This window comes from Canis aureus, chromosome 1 (assembly GCF_053574225.1).
Source record: "Canis aureus isolate CA01 chromosome 1, VMU_Caureus_v.1.0, whole genome shotgun sequence".
Classification (NCBI taxonomy): Eukaryota; Metazoa; Chordata; class Mammalia; order Carnivora; family Canidae; genus Canis; species Canis aureus.
The window spans coordinates 31,411,110-31,433,628 of NC_135611.1; the positions used below are offsets into that span (position 1 = coordinate 31,411,110).

Sequence of the window (22,519 nt, forward strand, 5' to 3'; positions counted from 1 at the left end):
AGTTTGGCTATCGTGGCCATTGCTGCTAGAAACATCGGGGTGCAGGTGTCCCAGCGTTTCATTGCATTTGTATCTTTGGGGTAAATCCCCAACAGTGCAATTGCTGGGTCGTAGGGCAGGTATATTTTTAACTGTTTGAGGAACCTCCACACAGTTTTCCACAGTGGCTGCACCAGTTCACATTCCCACCAACAGTGTAAGAGGGTTCCCTTTTCTCCACATCCTCTCCAACATTTGTTGTTTCCTGCCTTGTTAATTTTTCCCATTCTCACTGGTGTGAGGTGGTATCTCATTGTGGTTTTGATTTGTATTTCCCTGATGGCAAGTGATGCAGAGCATTTTCTCATGTGCATGTTGGCCATGTCTATGTCTTCTTCTGTGAGATTTCTGTTCATGTCTTTTGCCCATTTCATGATTGGATTGTTTGTTTCTTTGGTGTTGAGTTTAATAAGTTCTTTATAGATCTTGGAAACTAGCCCTTTATCTGATATGTCATTTGCAAATATCTTCTCCCATTCTGTAGGTTGTCTTTGAGTTTTGTTGACTGTATCCTTTGCTGTGCAAAAGCTTCTTATCTTGATGAAGTCCCAATAGTTCATTTTTGCTTTTGTTTCTTTTGCCTTCGTGGATGTATCTTGCAAGAAGTTACTATGGCCATCTATGAAAAGCCCACAGCAAATATCATTCTCAATGGGGAAGCACTGGGAGCCTTTCCCCTAAGATCAGGAACAAGACAGGGATGTCCACTCTCACCACTGCTATTCAACATAGTACTGGAAGTCCTAGCCTCAGCAATCAGACAACAAAAAGACATTAAAGGCATTCAAATTGGCAAAGAAGAAGTCAAACTCTCCCTCTTCGCCGATGACATGATACTCTACATAGAAAACCCAAAAGTCTCCACCCCAAGATTGCTAGAACTCATACAGCAATTCGGTAGCGTGGCAGGATACAAAATCAATGCCCAGAAGTCAGTGGCATTTCTATACACTAACAATGAGACTGAAGAAAGAGAAATTAAGGAGTCAATCCCATTTACAATTGCACCCAAAAGCATAAGATACCTAGGAATAAACCTCACCAAAGATGTAAAGGATCTATACCCTCAAAACTATAGAACACTTCTGAAAGAAATTGAGGAAGACACAAAGAGATGGAAAAATATTCCATGCTCATGGATTGGCAGAATTAATATTGTGAAAATGTCAATGTTACCCAGGGCAATATACACGTTTAATGCAATCCCTATCAAAATACCATGGACTTTCTTCAGAGAGTTAGAACAAATTATTTTAAGATTTGTGTGGAATCAGAAAAGACCCCGAATAGCCAGGGGAATTTTAAAAAAGAAAACCATATCTGGGGGCATCACAATGCCAGATTTCAGGTTGTACTACAAAGCTGTGGTCATCAAGACAGTGTGGTACTGGCACAAAAACAGACACATAGATCAGTGGAACAGAATAGAGAATCCAGAAGTGGACCCTGAACTTTATGGGCAACTAATATTCGATAAAGGAGGAAAGACTATCCATTGGAAGAAAGACAGTCTCTTCAATAAATGGTGCTGGGAAAATTGGACATCCACATGCAGAAGAATGAAACTAGACCACTCTCTTTCACCATACACAAAGATAAACTCAAAATGGATGAAAGATCTAAATGTGAGACAAGATTCCATCAAAATCCTAGAGAAGAACACAGGCAACACCCTTTTTGAATGTCTTTAAACTTATACCTACTATGAAGTAAAATGAAGTCCTACGATCTCAGCTATAACAGCAGGTGACAGCCAGAGGCAGCAAGCAGTATGCCTCTGGGGCGGGGAGGGGGGCTCAGAGGTGCGGCTCTCTTTGAAGCTCTCTGGGGAGATGCGGTGGTGCTACTGGGGCCTCCTAAGAGGAGAGCTGCTGCCTCCCAGGCCCTTGATGCCGATCTTCAACCTTCTGGCTGCACTCACGGTCCAGCCACAGGCCAGGGCTGCAGCTGCCAGGCAGGAAAATCCCTTCCACCACACTGAGCCCCAACAAAAGCATTCTAGACCAGGATACTCCTTTGTCTAAGCACATATTTTAGCTCACAAGAGCAGAAGTCATATTAAATGAAGGCTTTGGTTTGTTTGAAAGGCGCTAACATGTCTGTCTGTCAGAGAATCATGAAAGCTATTTTGAATGACAAGTTTTTCATACCAAGCAATTTCTGAGGTAAAGGAAGCCCATTTTCAACAACAAAACAGTCTCAAGGTTTTAAAATCTTAGCACCAATAATCCACACACAAAAGCTGTAATTCATATACACAAGAGATTTTTAACAGTTGATCCTAAAGAAAAGAGCTCATTTTCAGGTTCCATATGTGCAAGTCAACTTAAACTGGTAAAAGAGTAGAGGTGAAAATTTTATAGGTTTCAAGGCAAAATGTATCCAAGAATTCCTGCCTTCTCTATAAAACAAGCATTGTTATAATGGGGTAAGTCTGAGGCACAAACTCATTTCTTGAGCCTATTAGGTTTGATAAAACTTGTTATCCATACTGAAACTTTTATTTCTACTAACTTTCCATTTTAACTCCATTAACTTTCTATTAAAAAAATCCTGACCCATTACTCTGGACTAGAAACTGCAGTTACTATTTGAAACAAGGATGATTTGATTTGCACAAACAAAGCAGAGAGGTCTCCTTCAACTGCCACTATAAATAAAACTCCACAAATTATAAGATAAATAACTGTGCTCACTACATCATAGTATACAAATAAATTCACTGTAAGACTGAGACTATCCCTCCCTTCTGGGGAATTAAACCCAGGAAAAAGATTTTCCACAATGGAACATTTTGGAATGAACATTTTGTTCATCCTCACTGCATTACACATCACTCTGTTAGTGACTCTAAAATGCTAAGCCTATTCAGAGGGGAAAAAAATCAATTAAAAAAAACAGTGGTTTTCAGCATACTATGAGCTCACAAAGCTATGTGCAAATTTACATGTATAAATGCATTTTTCTGTAGGAAGAACAAAGCTTATTACTCAAAGCATGCATAATCCCAAAATGATGAAGAATTACGGATACAGGTAATACATGCTGGGGAGTTCCCAAGATAAATGTAACTTTCACATAAAGTGACTAAGAAAGGTGGATAAGCAAGTAGATTTTCCATAGGCTTCAAAGGGGGCAAAGCTGCATATACCAAAGCTACCGAAATGGTACAGGGAATGGTGGGTGGGTGAGCTGGGGACTGTGTCAGAGCAGCAGCGCTGGGAAGAATGGAGGACAAGCAGAGGCTGCTCAGGCAAGCTGGAAATACGTCACCAAGGGTCCAAACCAGACTGCCTGTGCTCAAGTCTCACTGCTACCACTGACCACGTTGTTTGACCAAGTTTCTTCATTTTCCTCCAAAAAGCTGTGATATTAGTATCACTGACCTCAGAAGTTGTTATGAAGATTAAATGAGATAATGAATGCTTGGCACATGGCAGTGTTCAACAGTTATCACTGCTACGACCACTGCCAGGCTGTACCCTCACTGAGTGCCTCCCGGGAGTGTCCCTTTGATGGGAGAGATGTGCTCAGCTGCAGCACGTATCTTATATCTTAGGCTCCTGGCATGATGTCACAGTCCTCCCTTGGATCTGACCTGAGGATACACCAGGACACTCTTAGCTTCCTTCCCATCTCATCCCCAGCTGCTCCAACTCAGATAACAAGAGAGAGGTTGGCTGTTTACCTGCATGGGACTCTACCAATGCCTCCTCCCCAAGAACCAAACAAATCTTTAAGCCAACTAAGGTTTGAGAAAAAAAAAAAAAAGTTAGGTCTGGAGGCTGTGTGAGGCATTTGGTGGTAAATACTAAAAACACGCCTTAAAAGACATGAGCAAAAACTGAAGTCTCTAGGGACAGTTCAAAACACCTGATCATGAACTGTCTTCCCTGCTGCATTTGTCCTGTGTTCATTTTAGCCTGTCTCCAGGAAGGTCCAGTCAAAGCCCAATAGCTGACTGCTGCAGGCTCAGGGAACCCACAGTGGCAACTCTGTCCAGGCCTTTGTACACAGCCATCAGAGCACATAACTACATTCATATCTTACAGCAGCACAGTAGGGATGCCTGGGTGGCTCTGAGGTTGAGCATCTGCCTTCGGCTCAGGGTGTGATCCCAGGGTCCTGGGATCGAGTCCCACCTCGGGCTCCCCGCATGAAGCCTGCTTCTCCCTCTGCCTATGTCTCTGCCTCTCTCTCTCTTTCATGAATAATAATGATTTTTTAAAAAGCACAGTAATGCTTGGCAGTATATTCCTATTTGTTTATTTGAATCTGTTAGAACTATTTTGGCTACAAGTGACAAAAAGCCCAACCCAAAATGGCTCAAGAAGAAAGATCATTGATTTATGACTGGAAAGATTGCAGTGGGACATAAATTGCAACTGGTCTAATAAGCAAATCAGGAAAAGGGTTTCCCCCTATGCCTGATATCTAACCTCCAAGTTGCCCTTGGGAGCAAAGATGGTCTTGTGACCCAGTACTGGCAATGACATGAAAGAGCCCAGCTGCTAAACGCTTTTGTTTTCTGCTGTAGGGGAGCTGCTTCTCCCTAGAACTGAGACAGCAGTCTTGTGACCGGGAAGTAATGAGCAAAAGGGACAGCATGAAAGGTCAGCATGTGGAAGGTGGATAAACCTGAGCCTTGATGACCTCAATGAGAAGCTGAGTCAAGACAAAATAATAAATCCCTATGTGAGCCACTTCAGTTAAATTTCTGTTACTTGCAGCTAAGAGCAATCCTAACTGCTCTGGCAGACCCAATTTCTTTCTGCCTTCCCTTAGTATGCTGTTTTTACCAAAAGACAGAGGGAATTGCTATAGATGTCATAATAAGAAGTAATGATTGCAAATTAAGGTTTCCTCTCATCCCAGGTCATTCTCTTTAGAGGAAATTCTTATTCATCCTTTGGCATGTGTTTAACCACATCTTGTGAGTCAGAACCATGTCATATGTTTACACCTAAACTCAAGTGGCAAGGGAAATGGTATCTCAATGATTTACTCTTGAATCGGGGTCACTTTCCTGAAGCAAAAAAAGAGATTCTGCTATAGAGAAGAGTACGAGAAAGGAGGATGCTTCACAGGCAACTCACAGTGCCAACTATACATAGCAACCAATAGCAGCATTTTAATAATGCTTTTCACGCATCCATAGCTCATCCAAGGAGAGAGTTCAGGGCTACACAATTTCTCAGTGTACTTCTGCTGCTCCGTGGAACAAGAGCAATTGAATAGTTACCACCATTTCAAACTAAAAACATTATTAAAAATATTGAGCACTAAATGTGGCCCCAGAACATGACATATAATAAAAAAGTACACAAAAGCTAAAGGCTATTTAAAAACACAGAAAAGAAACGCCAAATAAAAAAGTAAGTTGAAACTCTCACAGGGGTGCCTAAATGGCACAGTCAGTTAGGCATCCAACTCGGTTTCGGCTCAGGTCATGATCTCAGGATGGTGAGAAGAGCCCTATGTCAGACTCCGAGCTCAGTGTGGAGTCTGCTTGAGATTCTCTCTCCCTCTCCCTCTGCTCCTCCAGCTCACGCTCTCTCTCTAAAATAAACAAATGAATCTTAAAAAAAGAAGAAGAAAAGAAACTCTCATATGCTGCTCCTGGGAGGGTATATTAGCACAGTCACTTTAGAAGGCAACTTGGAAGTACCTAATAAAATTTTAAGTGCACATACTCTATGCCTCTGTCCTGGAGAAACATTCACAAGAACATAGAAGATGACAAACGCAATGTCCAAAACAAAAACATTAGCAACTATCTAAATGCACAACCCCAGAGGAATGACTAAAACTATGGTATAGCTCAACACAGAATACTATATACAGCCATAAAAAAGAACGAGACCAGTATAAATGTACTGGTACTGGTATGATCTTTAAGATATACTGTTCTGTTGGTACACCTGGGTGGCTCAGTGGTTGAGCATCTGCCTTTGGCTCAGGTTGTGATCCCGGGGTCCTGGGATTGAGTCTCGCATCAGACTCCTTGCAGGGAGCCTGCTTCTCCCTCTGCCTATGTCTCTGCCTCTCTCTCTGTGTCTCTCATGAATGAATAAATAAAATTTTTTAAAAAGGTATACTGTTCTATTAAAAACAGAAGGTTGTATAAGGGACAGTCTAATACTATATGCGGTTTTAAGGATAATTTGCATAGGCAAATATAAATGCATAGAAACAGTCTGGAATGATATACGACAGAGTGAAAATATTGCTCACCTCTGAGAAAGGGACTAAGAAGTAGGCAGGGTAGCCAAGAACAATTACACTGTTTGAATATTGTACTACGAGAAAGCTCCCATATATCATGGGAATTACAAAAAAAAATGTAACTAAGTTGACATAATGTCTTTCAACCATCCTCCTTTTTAATTAATTGAACACAGTAACATTTACCTTTTACTTGCGGGCTTTAAATAAATCTTCCCTGGGAGCAGCTGTATGGCTCCTTCAGTTAAGCGTCTCCTTTGGCTCAGGTCAGGATCCCCGAGTCCAGGGATCCAGCCCCAGTCAGGCTCCTCGATCAGCAGGCAGTCTGCTTCTCCCTCAGCCCCTCCTCCTCTCATAATCTCTCTATCAAATAAATAAAATTTAAAATATATATATATATATATATCTTCCCTGTACTAAATGAGCTGGTTTGCAGAACTTAAAGGGCAGTAAACAAATTATATATAATTAAATAATGAAATTCCCTTGCTGATCCACGCATTTATGAGCTGCTTGATTGAAGGGGAAAAAAATCTTTTCTAAAAGAGAAGGGACTGAAGATACCACTTTCAGTTTCCACCAGAAGACTAAGTTATTCCTGCCTCTGTAAGGAGTGATCCTTAATTGTATTTGCACTGGCTCTCTATTGAGAGCTAACGGCATTAGAAGATTTTAAGCAAATCCTGAGAAACCACCATACCAGACCTTTTTTTTCATGGAAAGTTTACAGATTCTAGAGGCAAAGTAAGACCGCCCTGAACAGGTATGGAAAGCTGCTTAAATGTTGGCTGGTACTGTGCTTTTACTGGAATGCAAGCCAGAATATTAGCTATTAGTAAAACAGCCAATCACAAAGCTCAAGCTGAAGTTTTAAGTAGCTGTTTCCATGCTGGGAAATTTCCCCTTATTTCTGATTGAGGTAAACTTCCAGATGATGACATCTGGCCTCTTGCTCTTCCCCAAAATTTAGAATCCCTTATTGTCATGTGCTGTAGGCACATCACTCTGGCGATGGCCCCTGCAGATGGGAAACACCATGCCTGTGTCCAAGACCGCCAGCCAAGTTTCCCCTGCTGACAAATTCAGGCAAAGGCGTTTTTTCCATTTCATCAACACTCAGCATGGGAATGGAATGCCAATAAAATCGAGGAAGTTTGCAGGCCTAAGAACTTGATTCGACGAGGACAAAAGTACAGCAAGCAGAGCGCTGAACCCTGGGAACTTCCCCAAAGGCATGCTACCTGCACACCCATCACCCCTTGTGGGTGACCAGGCTGCCCTGAATCCTGGCTTCTGTGCTGGGTGCTGCTGGGACCATCAGACGGCTGTTGCATCCAAGTGCTCTGGCAAAGTACCTTGGAATTTGGGGGCAACAGAACAGAGGAAGAATGCCTGATCTGGACACTAAAGTCCCCTGGGAAGTAATAGAGGGGGGGAGGTGGGCAAGGCTGAGGAATCAGGAGAAAGATGGGGAATGGGTCAATGCTAGGCTCACATCTACTCTGGGATGACCTGGAAATGAATGCTGCTGCTTCAGTCTATGAATCAGTCTCCAAAAGGTCTGCACAGTTCCACAATTCCTAATAGGATCCTGAAACCACCTTCCTCCAGGGTTCCCCTCTCTGGGGCCAGTCTCATCAAAGGATACTTTCCATGGTAATATGGAGTGCTGTGGCAGATGCTGCTGGATTGCTGACCAAATATCCAGTTCCTAATTCTTCCTCATGACCAATAACAAGCTTGATGTTGTTGAAAAGGATAATGTGCCCAATTTTTAAAAATTATATTTCCTTTTCTCCCTTACTGGTAAGGCCATGTGATATAATTTTGGCCAACAGGATATAACTGGAACCCTGATGGGTGGAACTTCTGGGAAATATCTCTATAAGATGAGGCAATTCAGCTCATTCTCACCCTGTTCCCTTTTGTCATTCTTCCTTCCTGGAACCATCTTCCTGCTGGAGCCGGTGCAGCCATCTTATGACTCTGAGGTGACAAAGACACACACTAAGGAGAGCACAGTGGAAACACTGGAGTCTGATGATGGTGTCATAAAACCACCACACCAGCCCTGGGTGGCCTACTTCTGAACTTCTAATTACAGGAGAAAATTAAACATCCAAATGTGTTAATCACCATTGTTTAGGATCTATGACTTGCAACTAAATGATGACTGAATGAAGCAAGCACTCACTATATAAGGCAGGCCTTATTCTAAGTCACTCACCTATAAGGAAGCTACTATATGCATCATTTTCAATGGATGAAACTGAGACAGCCTAGATCATAATTATACACCCTAGCTCAGAGAGCCAGAAAATGGCAAAGCTGGGATTTGACTTCAAACAGCCTACTTCCAGAGCCTAGTTCCCAGTTCTCCCCAGGTCTCAGCCTCCAATGTCATGAAACCTCAGGCCCCATGGGCTGCTGCAGAGTATAAACTAGATCATGTCATCCATCCAAGCTTTCTTTCCACTCAGGACAGACTTTCATTTCAGCCCATGCCCTCTAAACACTGCACTGTTGCATGGTTCAAGGTCCTCTTACTATGTATTTAAAATGGTGCATTTCAGTCCCTTCTTGGCAATACAGCTATTCTCTTGGTGATAATGATTATTCTATTCATAGACATACTCTGTATCTTCTTTAGCTATAAAAAGACTTGTACTAAATGAGTACATATATCAAGTTATATATGAATGGAAGTGTCCAGTTAAAGAAACCAATGTTTGATACAAAGAACCAAATTTAGCGAGCCAGGTTCTTAAAATTACTATCATTACTGCTGCTAATAATGATAGTAATAATATTACTAATACTAATAATAATAGAAAAAGGAGGAGGAAAAAAAGAGAGATACAATTCAAACTGGTATCAACTGATATGATGTCCAGTGCCCAACTTTATACCAATACCCACAACTCCTGCTTATGTCTCTACCTGACATGGAAGCAGATTTAATACTCCATTTCAAAATATCTGCTCTAATCAAATTTACCAAACCCCCAGAAATAATCAATCTAATATCTGATTTGCTATTCTCTTGAAGCAGAGCAAATAATAAACAACTCATACATAAATTTTATCTTTAATATTTTATTTATTTATTTGAAAGAGAACAGGAGCATTGGGGAGCAGCAGAGGGAGAGGGAGAAACAGACTCCCCAGTGAGCAGGGAGCCCAATGCCCAGCTCATCCCCAGGACCCTGGGATCATGACCTGAGAGCCAAAGGCAGTCGCTTAACCAGATGAGCCACCTAGGTGCCCCTGAATCTTATTTCCTATCAGTATTGTTTCTGAAATACATACTGCAGAGACCACATGCAAAGTTTACACACTGTAGCATAATTATATTACTGCTGTACAGTTGCTATATAAAATTTAAAAATTGCAAGTGTAACTTCATAAATACTACATAGCCTAAAACACTGCATTTCTTAAACACCGAGACACTAGTAATGTACAACTGCACAACAGTTAATTCAAGTAGAATACTAATTATGCTGAGTAGCAAAACTTACAGTTGGGTAGCAGAGGACAATTACAAATTCTCCAGTGAGAGAGGCTGAGGGTGGGGACAGAGAAGGAGAGAAGAAGTAACAGAAGGAGACTTGACACAGGGGACAGGAAAAGTTCATTCAGTAGACCTCACCACACCAAGTATTTGGGTCAATGCTTCACAAATGCAGGGGAGCTCCTGCAAATCTGGATAAACCAGACCATAGGGCCCACTTGACAACAGCCTGAACCTTAGGGCGAGAAGCCCAGAACAGGTCTTACTAGATCTTTGGGATTTTTGAAACTAGTCTATATTCCCCCCACCCCCACCCATCTCCTTCCATCAAGACTATTATATTAGCAAAAGGAGTAAACTCTCTAGGAAAACAGCCTCACAAGCTAGAACCAGGTCAAAGAAACACAATGAACTCAAGTCCTACAAACTACTCTTCTTAGGGTGGATTCAGTCTGGGGAACATCATCCATCATCCGTCAAGCCACAAGCCAACAGGAAGCTGTTTGCAGGCTCTCTAGGAGGGTCTGTGCAGGAACCGGACACTCCAGTATTGCTTTCCTGGATGCAATGGGGATGGAGAAGTGACTTGACATTCATGACTGCTCTTCCTAAGGTTACAGTCTGTTTGCAAAGATAAACTGCCTCACTCACAAAAAAGTAAAAAGAAAATCAAGAGAGACTATAATTAGATGCAAAAGTGGGAAGGGCAATTCAAATACCATAATACTCAATCAAGAGAGAGGAGGAAGACCAGAGACCCTAAAGGAAGAGGTAACTACATGGCAATGGTGAGAATATGTATTGGAAAATGTTGGCTAATCCTAGGGGGAAGAGACCATTTCAGGCAGTGGGAAGGAGCACAAGCAATATGTAGATGAAATCAAGTCTGAGTTCTAGCTTGTGACAAAAGAACGTCACAGGAACAAGACACAGCACACACACACCCCACCCTCCCAGACTCACTGGAAAGACTACTCAGTCAATTGCCTCCCCCAGCTCTGTTTCTCTTCTTCCTTGTCTGAACCACCACGAACCCAAATCTCTTCATTCAAAGACATCAAAACCACCTTTCACTCGCTCATCCATCTACTGCTCTATTCCTCCCTCCTTCCACTGCCAGTTTACAGAGAAAACACTGTTCTCTAGGATAACATGAGTCTGCCATGTTGAGAAAATCATGCTTGTGAAACAGAGAATGAAAAAAACGCAAAAAATTAAGATAGGTATTAGCTCAGCTTGACAGAGCTTCAGAGTCTGCTGCACCCTCCCCAGGATGCAGGCACCATGTTTGCATTACTCCTGGAAGGCAGGCTGAGAAATAGGGAAAGGCATACCGTTCCCTCCCTGTCCCCTCCCTGTCGGATCCCAGCTCCTTCTTGTGCTGCTCAAATAGCCTTGTGTTGGTAGAGCAAAAGAAGAGCCAAGGGAAGCTGATGACAGCTTCACGTTCATGCCTGTGGTGGCCATTGCCGCACATTTTAACTCTAGCCACCAAACACTTCTAATTAAGCTTTATGCCGCTCTTTGGTTTTGATTAAAACCCTGTAGATACACAGAGGTAGGGCTCAGGAGAGATTTCACAACTAGAAAACACTCATTAGCAAAATCATTAATTAGGGATATAAGAATACTTTCACATGGACATGATTTTGTATGCAGCTAATCAATAAGTATCTAACAGAAACTTGTAACAGAGAGCCTTCTTCTGTAGGGAAAAATGGTGCAAACATTCCTGGTAATGCCAGAGGAAGAACACTTGTGAGATCAGAACTTCCTAATCAAGGCTGTACATGAGCCACCCAAGGAGATTCTGCTAAGAGCTACAGGCCCACCACTGAGGGGGGCACTTGATGGGATGAGCACTGGGTGTTATTCTGTATGTTGGTAAATTGAACACCAATAAAAAATAAATTTATTATAAAAAAAAAAAAGAGGGATCCCTGGGTGGCGCAGCGGTTTGGCGCTTGCCTTTGGCCCGGGGCACGATCCTGGAGACCCAGGATCGAATCCCACGTCGGGCTCCCGGTGCATGGAGCCTGCTTCTCCCTCTGCCTGTGTCTCTGCCTCTCTCTCTCTCTCTCTGATGACTATCATAAATAAATTAAAAAAAAATTTAAAAAAAAAAAAAAAAGAGCTACATGCCCAGGCGTCAACCCCTGGTTTTCAATCAGTGGGATGAGAGCGATGCTCAGGCATATGTGTCTTGTAAGAGCTCCTGCAAGGGTTCCAGCATACAGTTAAGACCTGATTTAAAACCATGATCTCGAATGACTTAGGACTCTGGGCAACTTGCAGGACACACATGAGTAATTGTGTTCAAGTCCCATCCAATTAAAAAGAGGAGCACTTTTCAGATAACAAATATACCAAGCTGAATGCAAAGCAATGACTGAAAATATCATTTTCTGATAAGCTGTTTAGATCATTGCAGAAAAACCACTCATCGGCTTAAAATTACCAGAAGTATATTCCTTAACAAGATATGAACTCAGTTTTTTAAATAACATATTCAACTCTAATATTCAGAAGAGGAAGAGATAAAGGGAACTGAAGGAGCACCACTATGGTAGGAAAGAATATTTTTCCTTCTTCTGCCTCTACAAAATTTTATGCTTTTCTTTTTATTTATTTATTTATTTATTTATTTATTTATTTGTTTATTTATTTATTTATTTATTTATGATAGTCACAGAGAGAGAGAGAGAGAGAGAGAGAGAGAGGCAGAGACATAGGCAGAGGGAGAAGCAGGCTCCATGCACCGAGAGCCCGATGTGGGATTCGATCCCGGGTCTCCAGGATTGTGCCCTAGGCCAAAGGCAGGCACCAAACCGCTGCACCACCCAGGGATCCCCAATTTTATGCTTTTCTATGACGCTTTTGTATGAAGGAAATAATGACCTGCACAGATTGGCCTGTCAGTCAGTAGGTGCCACTCCAATCACATCTAAAAGAAACAGTCACCTATCTGAGCAATGATTGTGTGTTAAATCTAATTTGTAATGCTTGGCATTAAAAAATATATGAACAATGTCATATGTCAGTCATATCTCAATAAAGCTGAGGGAATTGCTTTTAATAAATTATAAAAATACATATAAATTATTACCTAAGAAACCAATGTCCCCACATCACAATCCTCCCATCTGCGGAGTCATCTGCCTTAGACCCTGGGCCTGGCTGCCCCTGGATCTGCCTCAGGAGCCCCTTTTACCTCCTCTGCGCTGTCCACTTCTATGAGAATGAGGAAGGGGAGGGTATAGGCCACCTAAAACAACAACATGAAAAATGTGTAAATACCAAACGGCCCATCAAAATTTCCCCAAGGTAAGTGTCTATTTATAGAGAAAGGACCTGATAATGTGGTTATTAAAAGCTAGTTAAATTAACTCTAGCAATTATGGGAGGGATTGATGGGCTGCTACTTTTCATACTCCCCATTCCTATCTAATTAAAGGACCTGCCACAGACATCCACAATATATGTTTAAATGAAAAAGCAAGTTCAAACAGTATGTATAATAGTATGTTCTCCATGGAATTTGTAAAAAGGAGGGGAGAAGCCTCTAGAAACTTATGTATTCATTCCCCTTTTTCTAGGGAAAGGGTTCACAGCTTTCCTGTAAGACCCTCATCAGGAGTTGTATTTAAATCCAGGAAGGAGCCCACTGTTCCAAAAAATTTAAGAACTAGTCCTCTACGGGACGCCTGGGTGGCTCAGGGGTTGAGCGTCTGTCTGCCTTTGACTCAGGTCGTGATCCTGGGGTCCTGGGGTCAAGACCCACATGGGGCTCCCTGCATGGAGCCTGCTTCTCCCTCTGCCTGTGTCTCTGCCTCTCTCTCTCCCTCTCTGTCTATCATAAATAGATAAATCTTTAAAAAAAATAAAAAATAAAAGTCTCAGAACTTTAAAAAAAAATTTGTAAGAACTGAAAGGGAAGAGTCCTTACTAACAATCAGCTTCAAGTGAAAGCCACCCTCACAAAAACAACAAAACAACCATAATCTACTGATCAAGGTTTTGAACAGTGTTTTAAAAACATAACCACAGAGAAAAACAAAAACAAGATATTCTAGTTTCTGCCAACAAATAAGCTGAGTTAACATTTAAGATACAAAGAAAAGAACTCTTCAGATTGAGATAAAGAGAAAGAAGAGCTTGAAAGAAAATCTGCACAAAGGAAATGGTCAAAACAGGCCTAGAACTGAGGCAAAACCCTGTTCTTTTTGAAGATTGAACAAAGTATCTTATGACCTCAATGATCTGAAACAATGTGTCAATAAGACTAACATCTAAGAAAGTCACAACAAAAGCAAGAGAGCAGAAAGAATTTATGAAAGAGATATGGGTGCCCCAAAGAGTAATGTTAACAAAACGTTGTAATTCCTTAAAACATTAGTCATTTTGAGAAGAGCAAGGGGTAACAACAGAACTTCACAAAGGATCTCATTAATATCATGGAATATTGACTTATTCAAAAAATTAAATTCTACATCAGTTTGAGAAAGTAACTTAAGATGGTGACTCCTACTTATAAAATAAAAAGAACTAATTTAGGGGTGCCTGGGTGGCTCAGGGGTTGAGCGTCTGTCTGCCTTTGGCTCAGGTTGTGATCCCGGGGTCTTAGGATCAAGTCCTGCATTGAGCTCCCCCACAGGGACCCTGCTTCTTCCTCTGCTATGTCTGCCTCTCTCTGTGTGTCTCTCATGAATAAATGAAATCTTTACAAAACTAAAATAAAATAAAAAGAACTAATATAAACAATTTTACTACAAGTGCTAATGGGAAAAGCAGAAGCCTTTCTTTCTTCCTTCCTTGCTTTTCTGGTCTATAAATGCCAATCTACAAGCATGTTGAAACACAACCATCTAACATTAGAACAAACATATCTTTGAATTGTGAGGGTAGAGGATTCTACTACCAAAAACATGTAATGATATTTTTGATTATTGTCAGCTAGTACAGCCTCCTCCAGCTCACTGCAATGTCGACTAGTGTCTTGGGGTGGGAGACAGCTACAGAGGCCTGAGACAAACAGGTAGCCCTCCCAAGTGTCCTCCCCTTCATGACCTTGTAAGCCAGGCTCCAATCGTCAAATTTCATCCAATGTGCTGGGTATCATCTGGGAAGAATAGGGAGCAGAGACAGGGGTCCTGGACAATTCCACCTGGCTGTGTACATGAGCCACAACAGGTGAGTGAGGGCCCCTGCCCCGCCCGCAGCCCCATACAAGCAGCCCTTTCTGATTGGCCCCCGGAGCAAGTCTTGGGGGAGGAGGGGAGGAACCGTGAGGAGGGGTGTATGGGGCAGATTCAGCCCCATAGTAGCACCCACAGGAGCAGCCTCTCCCCTTCTGTGACTTCTCCCTAGAGTCACTGCTAACATATTAACATTAGAGGTAAGAGATCTGAAAACAACTGAATCCTGAATAGATTGTTGAGAAAGTTAATTACACTGCCCATGGCACACAAGTCAGATATATGGAAAGTTCAGAACTGCCTCGTTAGAATAAGTTAGCATATCTTCCAGTTTAAATCCATGGAAAATCAGAGTTTTAAGTTCATGCCAGATCAACTTGAAACTCTTTCTTGCAAAAGCAAGAAAATGCAAAAGCTATAGGGATAGAAAAGGAGAAGAGCACAAATGTCTCAAATACATCTGGTAGCTTAACTATGAAATACCTCAAATGTAAAAAGAAAACAAATAGAATGAATGTCCTATTTTTTTTAAAGTACCATTAATTTTTTTCAATGTAACTGATTACCTACCAAAAATAAATGCAGACTAAAAATTAGGGGCTATTCGCAGGTGTATCCAGTGTGTGCAAAAACCAGAATAGAGGAATGATACCACTGTCACTGAACAGCAAGGCCATGCTTTGGAGCCAGCCCCAGCAAGTAGACAGCCCTATGTCTGCTGGGTCCTCCTCCTACCAGACTTGTGACTTGGGGGAAGAGGGCCAGCCTCTGAATGCCTCAGTCAAATGAAACACTCCTCTACCATATAAGAATACCTTGCAGGGATCCTATGAAGGTTAAATGAGATGAGGTCCAGAAAAGTACAGTGGATGCTCAAAACACACTAGCTATCAAGCAAAGAATCTCAAGGTGTTTTAAAGCAAATATGTTTTTAAATGTTCCCATCTAGCAGCAAATAAGTAAATATATAAATTCAAAGCTAGCAGCAATGTAAACAAAAGAAGGAACGCTGGCATGATGTGGCAGAGGCAAAAAGCTACAAGGAGAACCAAAGACTTGAAAGGCCTCTGCCAGAACACGACAGTTCAAGTAGACCATGAAATGAGCCTTGAATTATCTAACAGCCGCAGCGGGGAACATAAAATAAGACAACAGAACATACTGCATTTTCATTCTAACCATATCACTTACAAAATTGATCATGCAAAGTCAAAACTCTAGCCTCCCATTAGCAGATATTACAACACAATTAGATAGGAAAAAAAGTCACTCTTGAATACTGTTCAAATATATGCAAACTAAAACCAAAATATCTTAAAGACTGAACCTGGAATGAAATTTAGAATATAATAAAAGCTTTTTAATAGGTGAGATAACATAACAAAATGCATGAAAAACTAAGCTAAGCAGTACTAAGGGAGGTTCTTGCTGTAAGACTCAGTGATTATATTGATAAAGTTGAAATAAAAAAGAAAAGCATACTAAGTCACTTGATAAAGAAAGAAAAGGCAATGAAATTGACAACCAAAAACAACACACAATTCTTTTCAAAATTAACAACGCAGGCATAAAGGGAATAGATTTTTTTTTCAAACAATAAAAAAAAGACAAAATAAAATTAGGAAGAATGAACAAATCTAAAAAGATGTGTGAACTGGAAATATATTAATAAGTCTGATAAGTGAAAAGAAAATCTATATTAAAAAAGAGGAAATTTCGAAAGATAATGAAATTCCATTTCCCAAGAAGTGAATTAACTGGAAAAAAATCTGACAATCTTTCAAAAAACAAATCATCCCTATAACTGAGGTAAAGTCTCTTTTTGTCTGACCTACTGCTTATGTGCGTGTCACAGAAGAGACCAGAAATAAGTGAAGTGTCCCTGCTCTTGGCTCTACCTCTCACTCTCCAGTTTTGTTAACTTCAGTATATGTAATAAATATTCCCTTTCTGCCCCTGTGGAGCCATTTGGGTTTTTCCTGGCCCTTCTCAGCCCACTATCCCAAATTTCTTCTTTAGATTCATGTTTCCCTTGCCTCTAGAATAACAAGTAGCAGTGTTAACTGAGAAAACAAAAATCACCTGTATTCTTACATACTAATGATAGAGCCAAGGGGAGAAAATAGACCTAAAAAAAATTCCGCATAATAATCTTCAAAAAAAGTTTTAAAGAATAATTTTAAGTACAAGAGATATTTAAAATTTTTATATATAGTATATACTATAGAAATAAAGACAAGAACAAAATAATAGCTTGCCCCTGCCAGAGAATTTAAAAGAGCTGATTCCTCAATATAGGAATTGGATGTTGCAGTAAAGACTCTGTTATAGATTCATTAACTGTAACACAGGTTTTCAATATTCAATTCAAATGTAAGCCTCCTCCAAGTCACAAAACTTCTCAACACATGACTGAGAACAATAAGGATGCCCCTCTCTACCTATTTAATCAGACACTCTTTCTCATTTCCACATTCCTACTATGACACCTACCTCCTCAGTCTTCTTATATACATGCCTACTTTCAGCAACTTATTTGACATTTCTACAGTGTAAAAAGATAATTATCACATCTAACGCTACAAAAATAAAAGTTAAATATCACAATTTTCAAAATGTAAAAAATACAGTAATTGCTCTTGTGTATATACATATATTCATATCAAAGTTTCAATTAAATAATGGTAAAAGTTATTTATGTACTTCACATATGAACTCTATCATAATAAACAGATACAACAAAAATACTCATCAAAAAATTAGGCAATTCTGCCCGCTAATGATTATGACAAACTACAGTAAATTGATAAAAGTAAAACTTAGAAAAATGTTCAACAGTTGGGAAGTGGCTGAATTACGGTACATTCATATGATGGAATACTATGTTTCTTTTTTTTAAGAATTTATTTATTTATTAATGAGAGACACAGAGAAGAGAGGCAGAGACATAGGCAGAGGAAAAGTAGGCTCCCCACGGAGCCCAATGTGGGACTCAATCCCAGGACACGAGTATCATGCCCTGAGCTGAAGGCAGACGCTCAACCACTGAACCATTCTGGTGTCTCAGAATACTATGTTTCTATTAACAATTACAAGAAACAAGAAAATACTTGAGGAAACACTCATGGTAATGGTAAATGTAAAAAAAAAAAAATCAAACTGTAACAGTCTATACATAATTGCATATACACAATTAAATCTCAACTATCCCTCAAAATTTTAAATATTAGAAAAAAGGCAAAAAAAAAAGAAAAAAGGCAAACATAACACTACACCAAACCCCTGTGGTAGGTTGCTCTATTTTCAAATTTTCAGCATTAGCAAATATTATTTATATAATCATATATCTTTTTAAAGACTTTATTTATTTATTCATGAGAGACGCAGAGAGAGAGAGGGGGGCAGAGATACAAGCAGAGGGAGAAGCAGGCTCCCTGCAGGGAGCCTGATGTGGGCTCGATCTGGGGACTCCAGGATCATGCCCTGAGCCAAAGGCAGGCACCAAACCGCTGAGCCAACCAGGGATCCCAATATAATCATATTTTTTAAATTGTAACTATCACCATTAATAATCCAGACTAAACAAAAACAAAATATTATTGTATATCATATACAAATTCTTAGCAGTATACTTGACTAATCTAACTTTCTGCTGCACATAAAATACCCCAAACCATCTACTTTCTACTTTCTTGCTATTTCTTTCCCCTCTAAGGATAATATATAGGACTAATGAGATGTTGAGGAGAGAAAATCTTCTCTACTCAGTAGTTCTCACTGCAAAAATACCAAGTTAGTGTCAAACCTGTTCCCAAAAGGAGTAAGACCATTAAATTTTACAACTAGAAAATACAATTCTTAAAAAAAAAAAAAAGAAAGAAAGAAAGAAAGAAAGAAAGAAAGAAAGAAAGAAAGAAAGAAAGAAAATACAATTCTCAAACTACATTGAGAATTGTACTACATTTGTCCATTTCTACAGGTTAACATAGTCCAGAAAATTATCTTTCTTTTGGCCTATATTTTCGAGATGAATAATTAATATACAAAAAGTTTGGTTGGTGTATACCATGAGTATTACTTCATGAAATTTTTCTGAGCCTATTCTCCTTTGTACATGAAAACTCAGTCCATAATAGAAGCTCCCCTAATTGCTTCCTCTGGGTTCCCTATATAAAAGATACAAAAAGTAATGACGACAACATTAAGTTTTATATAGCCCACTGTTTATCACCTTAGACTACTAATCTGGTAGTGGTTTGAAGCTTTACATAGTTGATTTTGTATTAGAGCAAAGTTTCAGACACACAACACACACATACACACGACACAACACACACACAACACACAAAGTTTCAGACACAATACACACATACAATATTACACATACAGTAATATACAATATAAACTGAATGAGCTCTTTAGTATACTAGATATAGTAGTATATTAGATATAGAAAATGTATTTAGGTAAGTTCTGTAAGTGATTTAAAATATTTTTGTCAACGTATTTTATTGGGGGAGCCTCAGTGGCTCAGTGGTTGAGAGTTTGCTTTTGACTCAGGTCTTGATCCCAGGGTCCTGGGATTGAGTCCCACATCAGGCTCCCCGCAGGGAGCCTGCTTCTCTCTCTGTCTCTCATGAATAAATAAATAAAATCTTTAAAAAAAACATTGTATTTGAAAAAGCTTAATTTAAGTTTTTAAATATATACAGACAAACATAAAATATATGGATCTATATAATCATTCAATATGATCAATATATATTAATTTCCTATATGTCATCCTTAATATGTATATCTTGGAGAATATTTTCATGTTTGGCATGACAAACAACAGGACAAACATGAATTGCTATAGAAAGTTGACAACCAATAGCTTTATCTTTATGTTTTATAATACTATACCCTATAGTTAATCCCCCATTTCGATATTTTAATTTACCCTGAGTACTCTAAGAATTATTCAATATGTAGCTTAAAATACTGATTTTGAATGACTTATTTCTGTATAATTAAAAGAAGGTCCCTCCATTGTTTGTCTACAGTAGCCACTGACCAAGACTAAAGTCATTTGAAGCCATCCTGGTTAGCAGAAACTATCATTGTAGAAACTGGGTAACTACAGGAAATTATTGACCTTGGCACATAATTGGGTGCTTAGTAAACTTCTGCAAGATGAATGAATGCTGGATAAACTCAACATTTCTATCAAACACTGACAGGGTTAAAAGAAAACATCAAGTATATCAATATAGAGCTCAACCACTTCCAGTCACCCTATGTCAGCCTCCAAGAGGCACTGGCAGATTCTAATGATAAAACAAAGCTGTCTCCCACAGTAGCAATTTCAAAAAAAATATTCAATACTAAAATAACATTAGGAAGCTCTACTACCTGTACATGTAGGAATATTCTCTTCATATTGTGGCTGAATAAAGTTACCACCATGGAGGAGATAATGGTCTCTACTTTCCTCCCACAGCCCTACCCAGAAGCTACTACTGTGTTGGACAACTGAACCAAAATGAGTTAAAATGAGTTAACAAGGACTCTCCATCCCTAATTATTTCAGTGGGGGCCAGATCCCACTATGACTTGAAAGTACCAAATTTATTTGTAGCCCAATAACTTTTATGTCAATATTACATTAAGTTAAAAAGAAGCAATTACCAAATTTCTTTTTTAAAAAAATACATATATTTAGCTGTGGAGGCAACTGTTACAAAAAACATTTGTGGTAACAGGATTTCATTCTAACCTAATCCGAAGCCTCAAACATTAATAAGCAAACATATAGTAATTATAAGTTGATTTCTGTGGAAGCAGGCTTTGTAAAGTAGTACAGCCTGGAGAAATAATGACCATTCGCTTTAATTATCTATTTTTTCAACAGAACACAACAGAACACAATCACTTTCTTCTGAAAACAAACCAAAAATTCTATTAAAAGACTCTACACTGTAATACCTTGTAAATTATATAAGTTGATATAACTTTTTCAAAGCAGTCTTTGAAAGAAATAATTATATCTTTGGATGAAGAGCTAAATACGTTTTTTCCAAAATGGTAAAAGGAAACAAGTCACTCTGAAGTTACACAGTTTCCATTTTTTTTCAATCAATTTCATCCCAGTGACATTGTTGATAGTTCTTAAACAATTTAATATTTGTCAATCTATGTAAATATGCTTAAGCTAAGAAATATGTTATGCCTATCTTAACCCGATCCATTACTTTCTTTTTAACAAGAAAAGCATACTTAACTGTAAAGGAGGCAGAAAAGTTAAGTCCTAATTGAATCTACATCAAAAGGAAAAGAAAAGAAAAACCTTCTATTTGAATCAGTTGAAAGCCTTAAGCATTCAACTGACTTGAGAAGATGAAATTTGGTTACACTATTCCTGGAGACATTTGCATCTTTGCTCAGAAAGCCCTCCTAGGACCTTTCATTGCACTAATGTCCAACCCTTTGCTGCCTCCTCAGTCACTACTGATCAAGCTGAATATTAATGAGTAAAAGCAGCCAGAATATAAGAAGCTCAGCCAAGAATACTAGGACAGACAAGAAAAGAGCTCACTATTTTTAAGAAAACATCTTTTAAGAGCTCTGGGCTCCCAGAAGTCAGGCCAAAACAGAGAGAAACTGCCTTTGGATGAGGATAAATAAGTCTAAGCTTTGCTCATAGGGGACAGTAAGACTTTTCTTCTTCTTTTGTGCCATTGTTTAAATAACATTAAATCTGGGTTAACAGATTCATACTCACATCGGAATTGCTTGATTTACCTGAAGAGGAGATACAACGAAATTCATAGTGTTAGTAATCAGGAACTTCAAGGAAATTTTTTCTTTTTTTAATGGCCATTTAGAAACTCTGTCAAATTATTTCTTCCCTCCATCTATACTCTTGGAAAGAATTAAGGGTATCCCTGAAAACATCTTCTGGATAAAAAGTATTACCTAAAAACTTGAGAATTTGGCATAAGTATATTTCATTCACCACAAAATGAATTAATTGCCATTGAAAAACTTTTATTCATTGAACTGCTTAAAATGCTGATATATACAAACTTCCTTATATATAAACTAATTTTTGAACTTTAGCTACTTTTTGAAGAAACTTGGCTGTTTTTTATCCAGAATGCTATATCTCATCATGTCTTCTAGAGCTCTATCACCATTTCAAAATTCTCATCAGTAAAACCCATATTACACAGACTGTAATCTCAGGGAGAACTGCAGTCTTTGAATATTTTAGTTACCACGTAAACTGGTAGAGCATGTACATTTGTGAGCTTTTCCCTTTGTTACTATCTAAGGTCTCATTGTCTAAATCAACTATTAATTTTTAAAGATTTTATTTATTTATTTCAGAGAGAGAGAAAGAGGACGCCAGCATGAGCAGGGAGAGGTGCAGAAACAGACTCCCTGCCAAGCAGGAAGCCCCACCTGGCTGAATCCCAGGACTTCAGGATCATGACCTGAGTAGAAGGCAGACACTTAACCGACTGAGCCACCAGGTGCCCCCAGAACTATCCACCATTGTCTT

The 22,519-nt window shown here is 39.3% G+C and overlaps 1 protein-coding gene across 8 annotated transcripts in view; it reads right to left on the reverse strand.

Annotated features, from left to right (window-relative positions):
• The window catches only part of LOC144312166 (uncharacterized), a 165,836-nt gene that overhangs the window by 14,020 nt on the left and 129,297 nt on the right, over window positions 1-22,519 (reverse strand). For 5 of the 8 annotated variants that reach the window (XR_013377680.1, XR_013377664.1, XR_013377686.1 and 2 more), the window contains one exon: window positions 12,885-13,043. The exons of the other annotated variants lie outside the window; for them this stretch is intronic. Coding sequence is in view for 1 of the 5 variants with exons in the window: in XM_077894543.1 (XP_077750669.1) it covers window positions 12,939-13,043 (105 nt within the window). In the remaining 4 variants the exon portion in view is untranslated. The remainder of the gene's footprint in view (window positions 1-12,884; window positions 13,044-22,519) is intronic. 8 annotated transcript variants of the gene reach the window in all.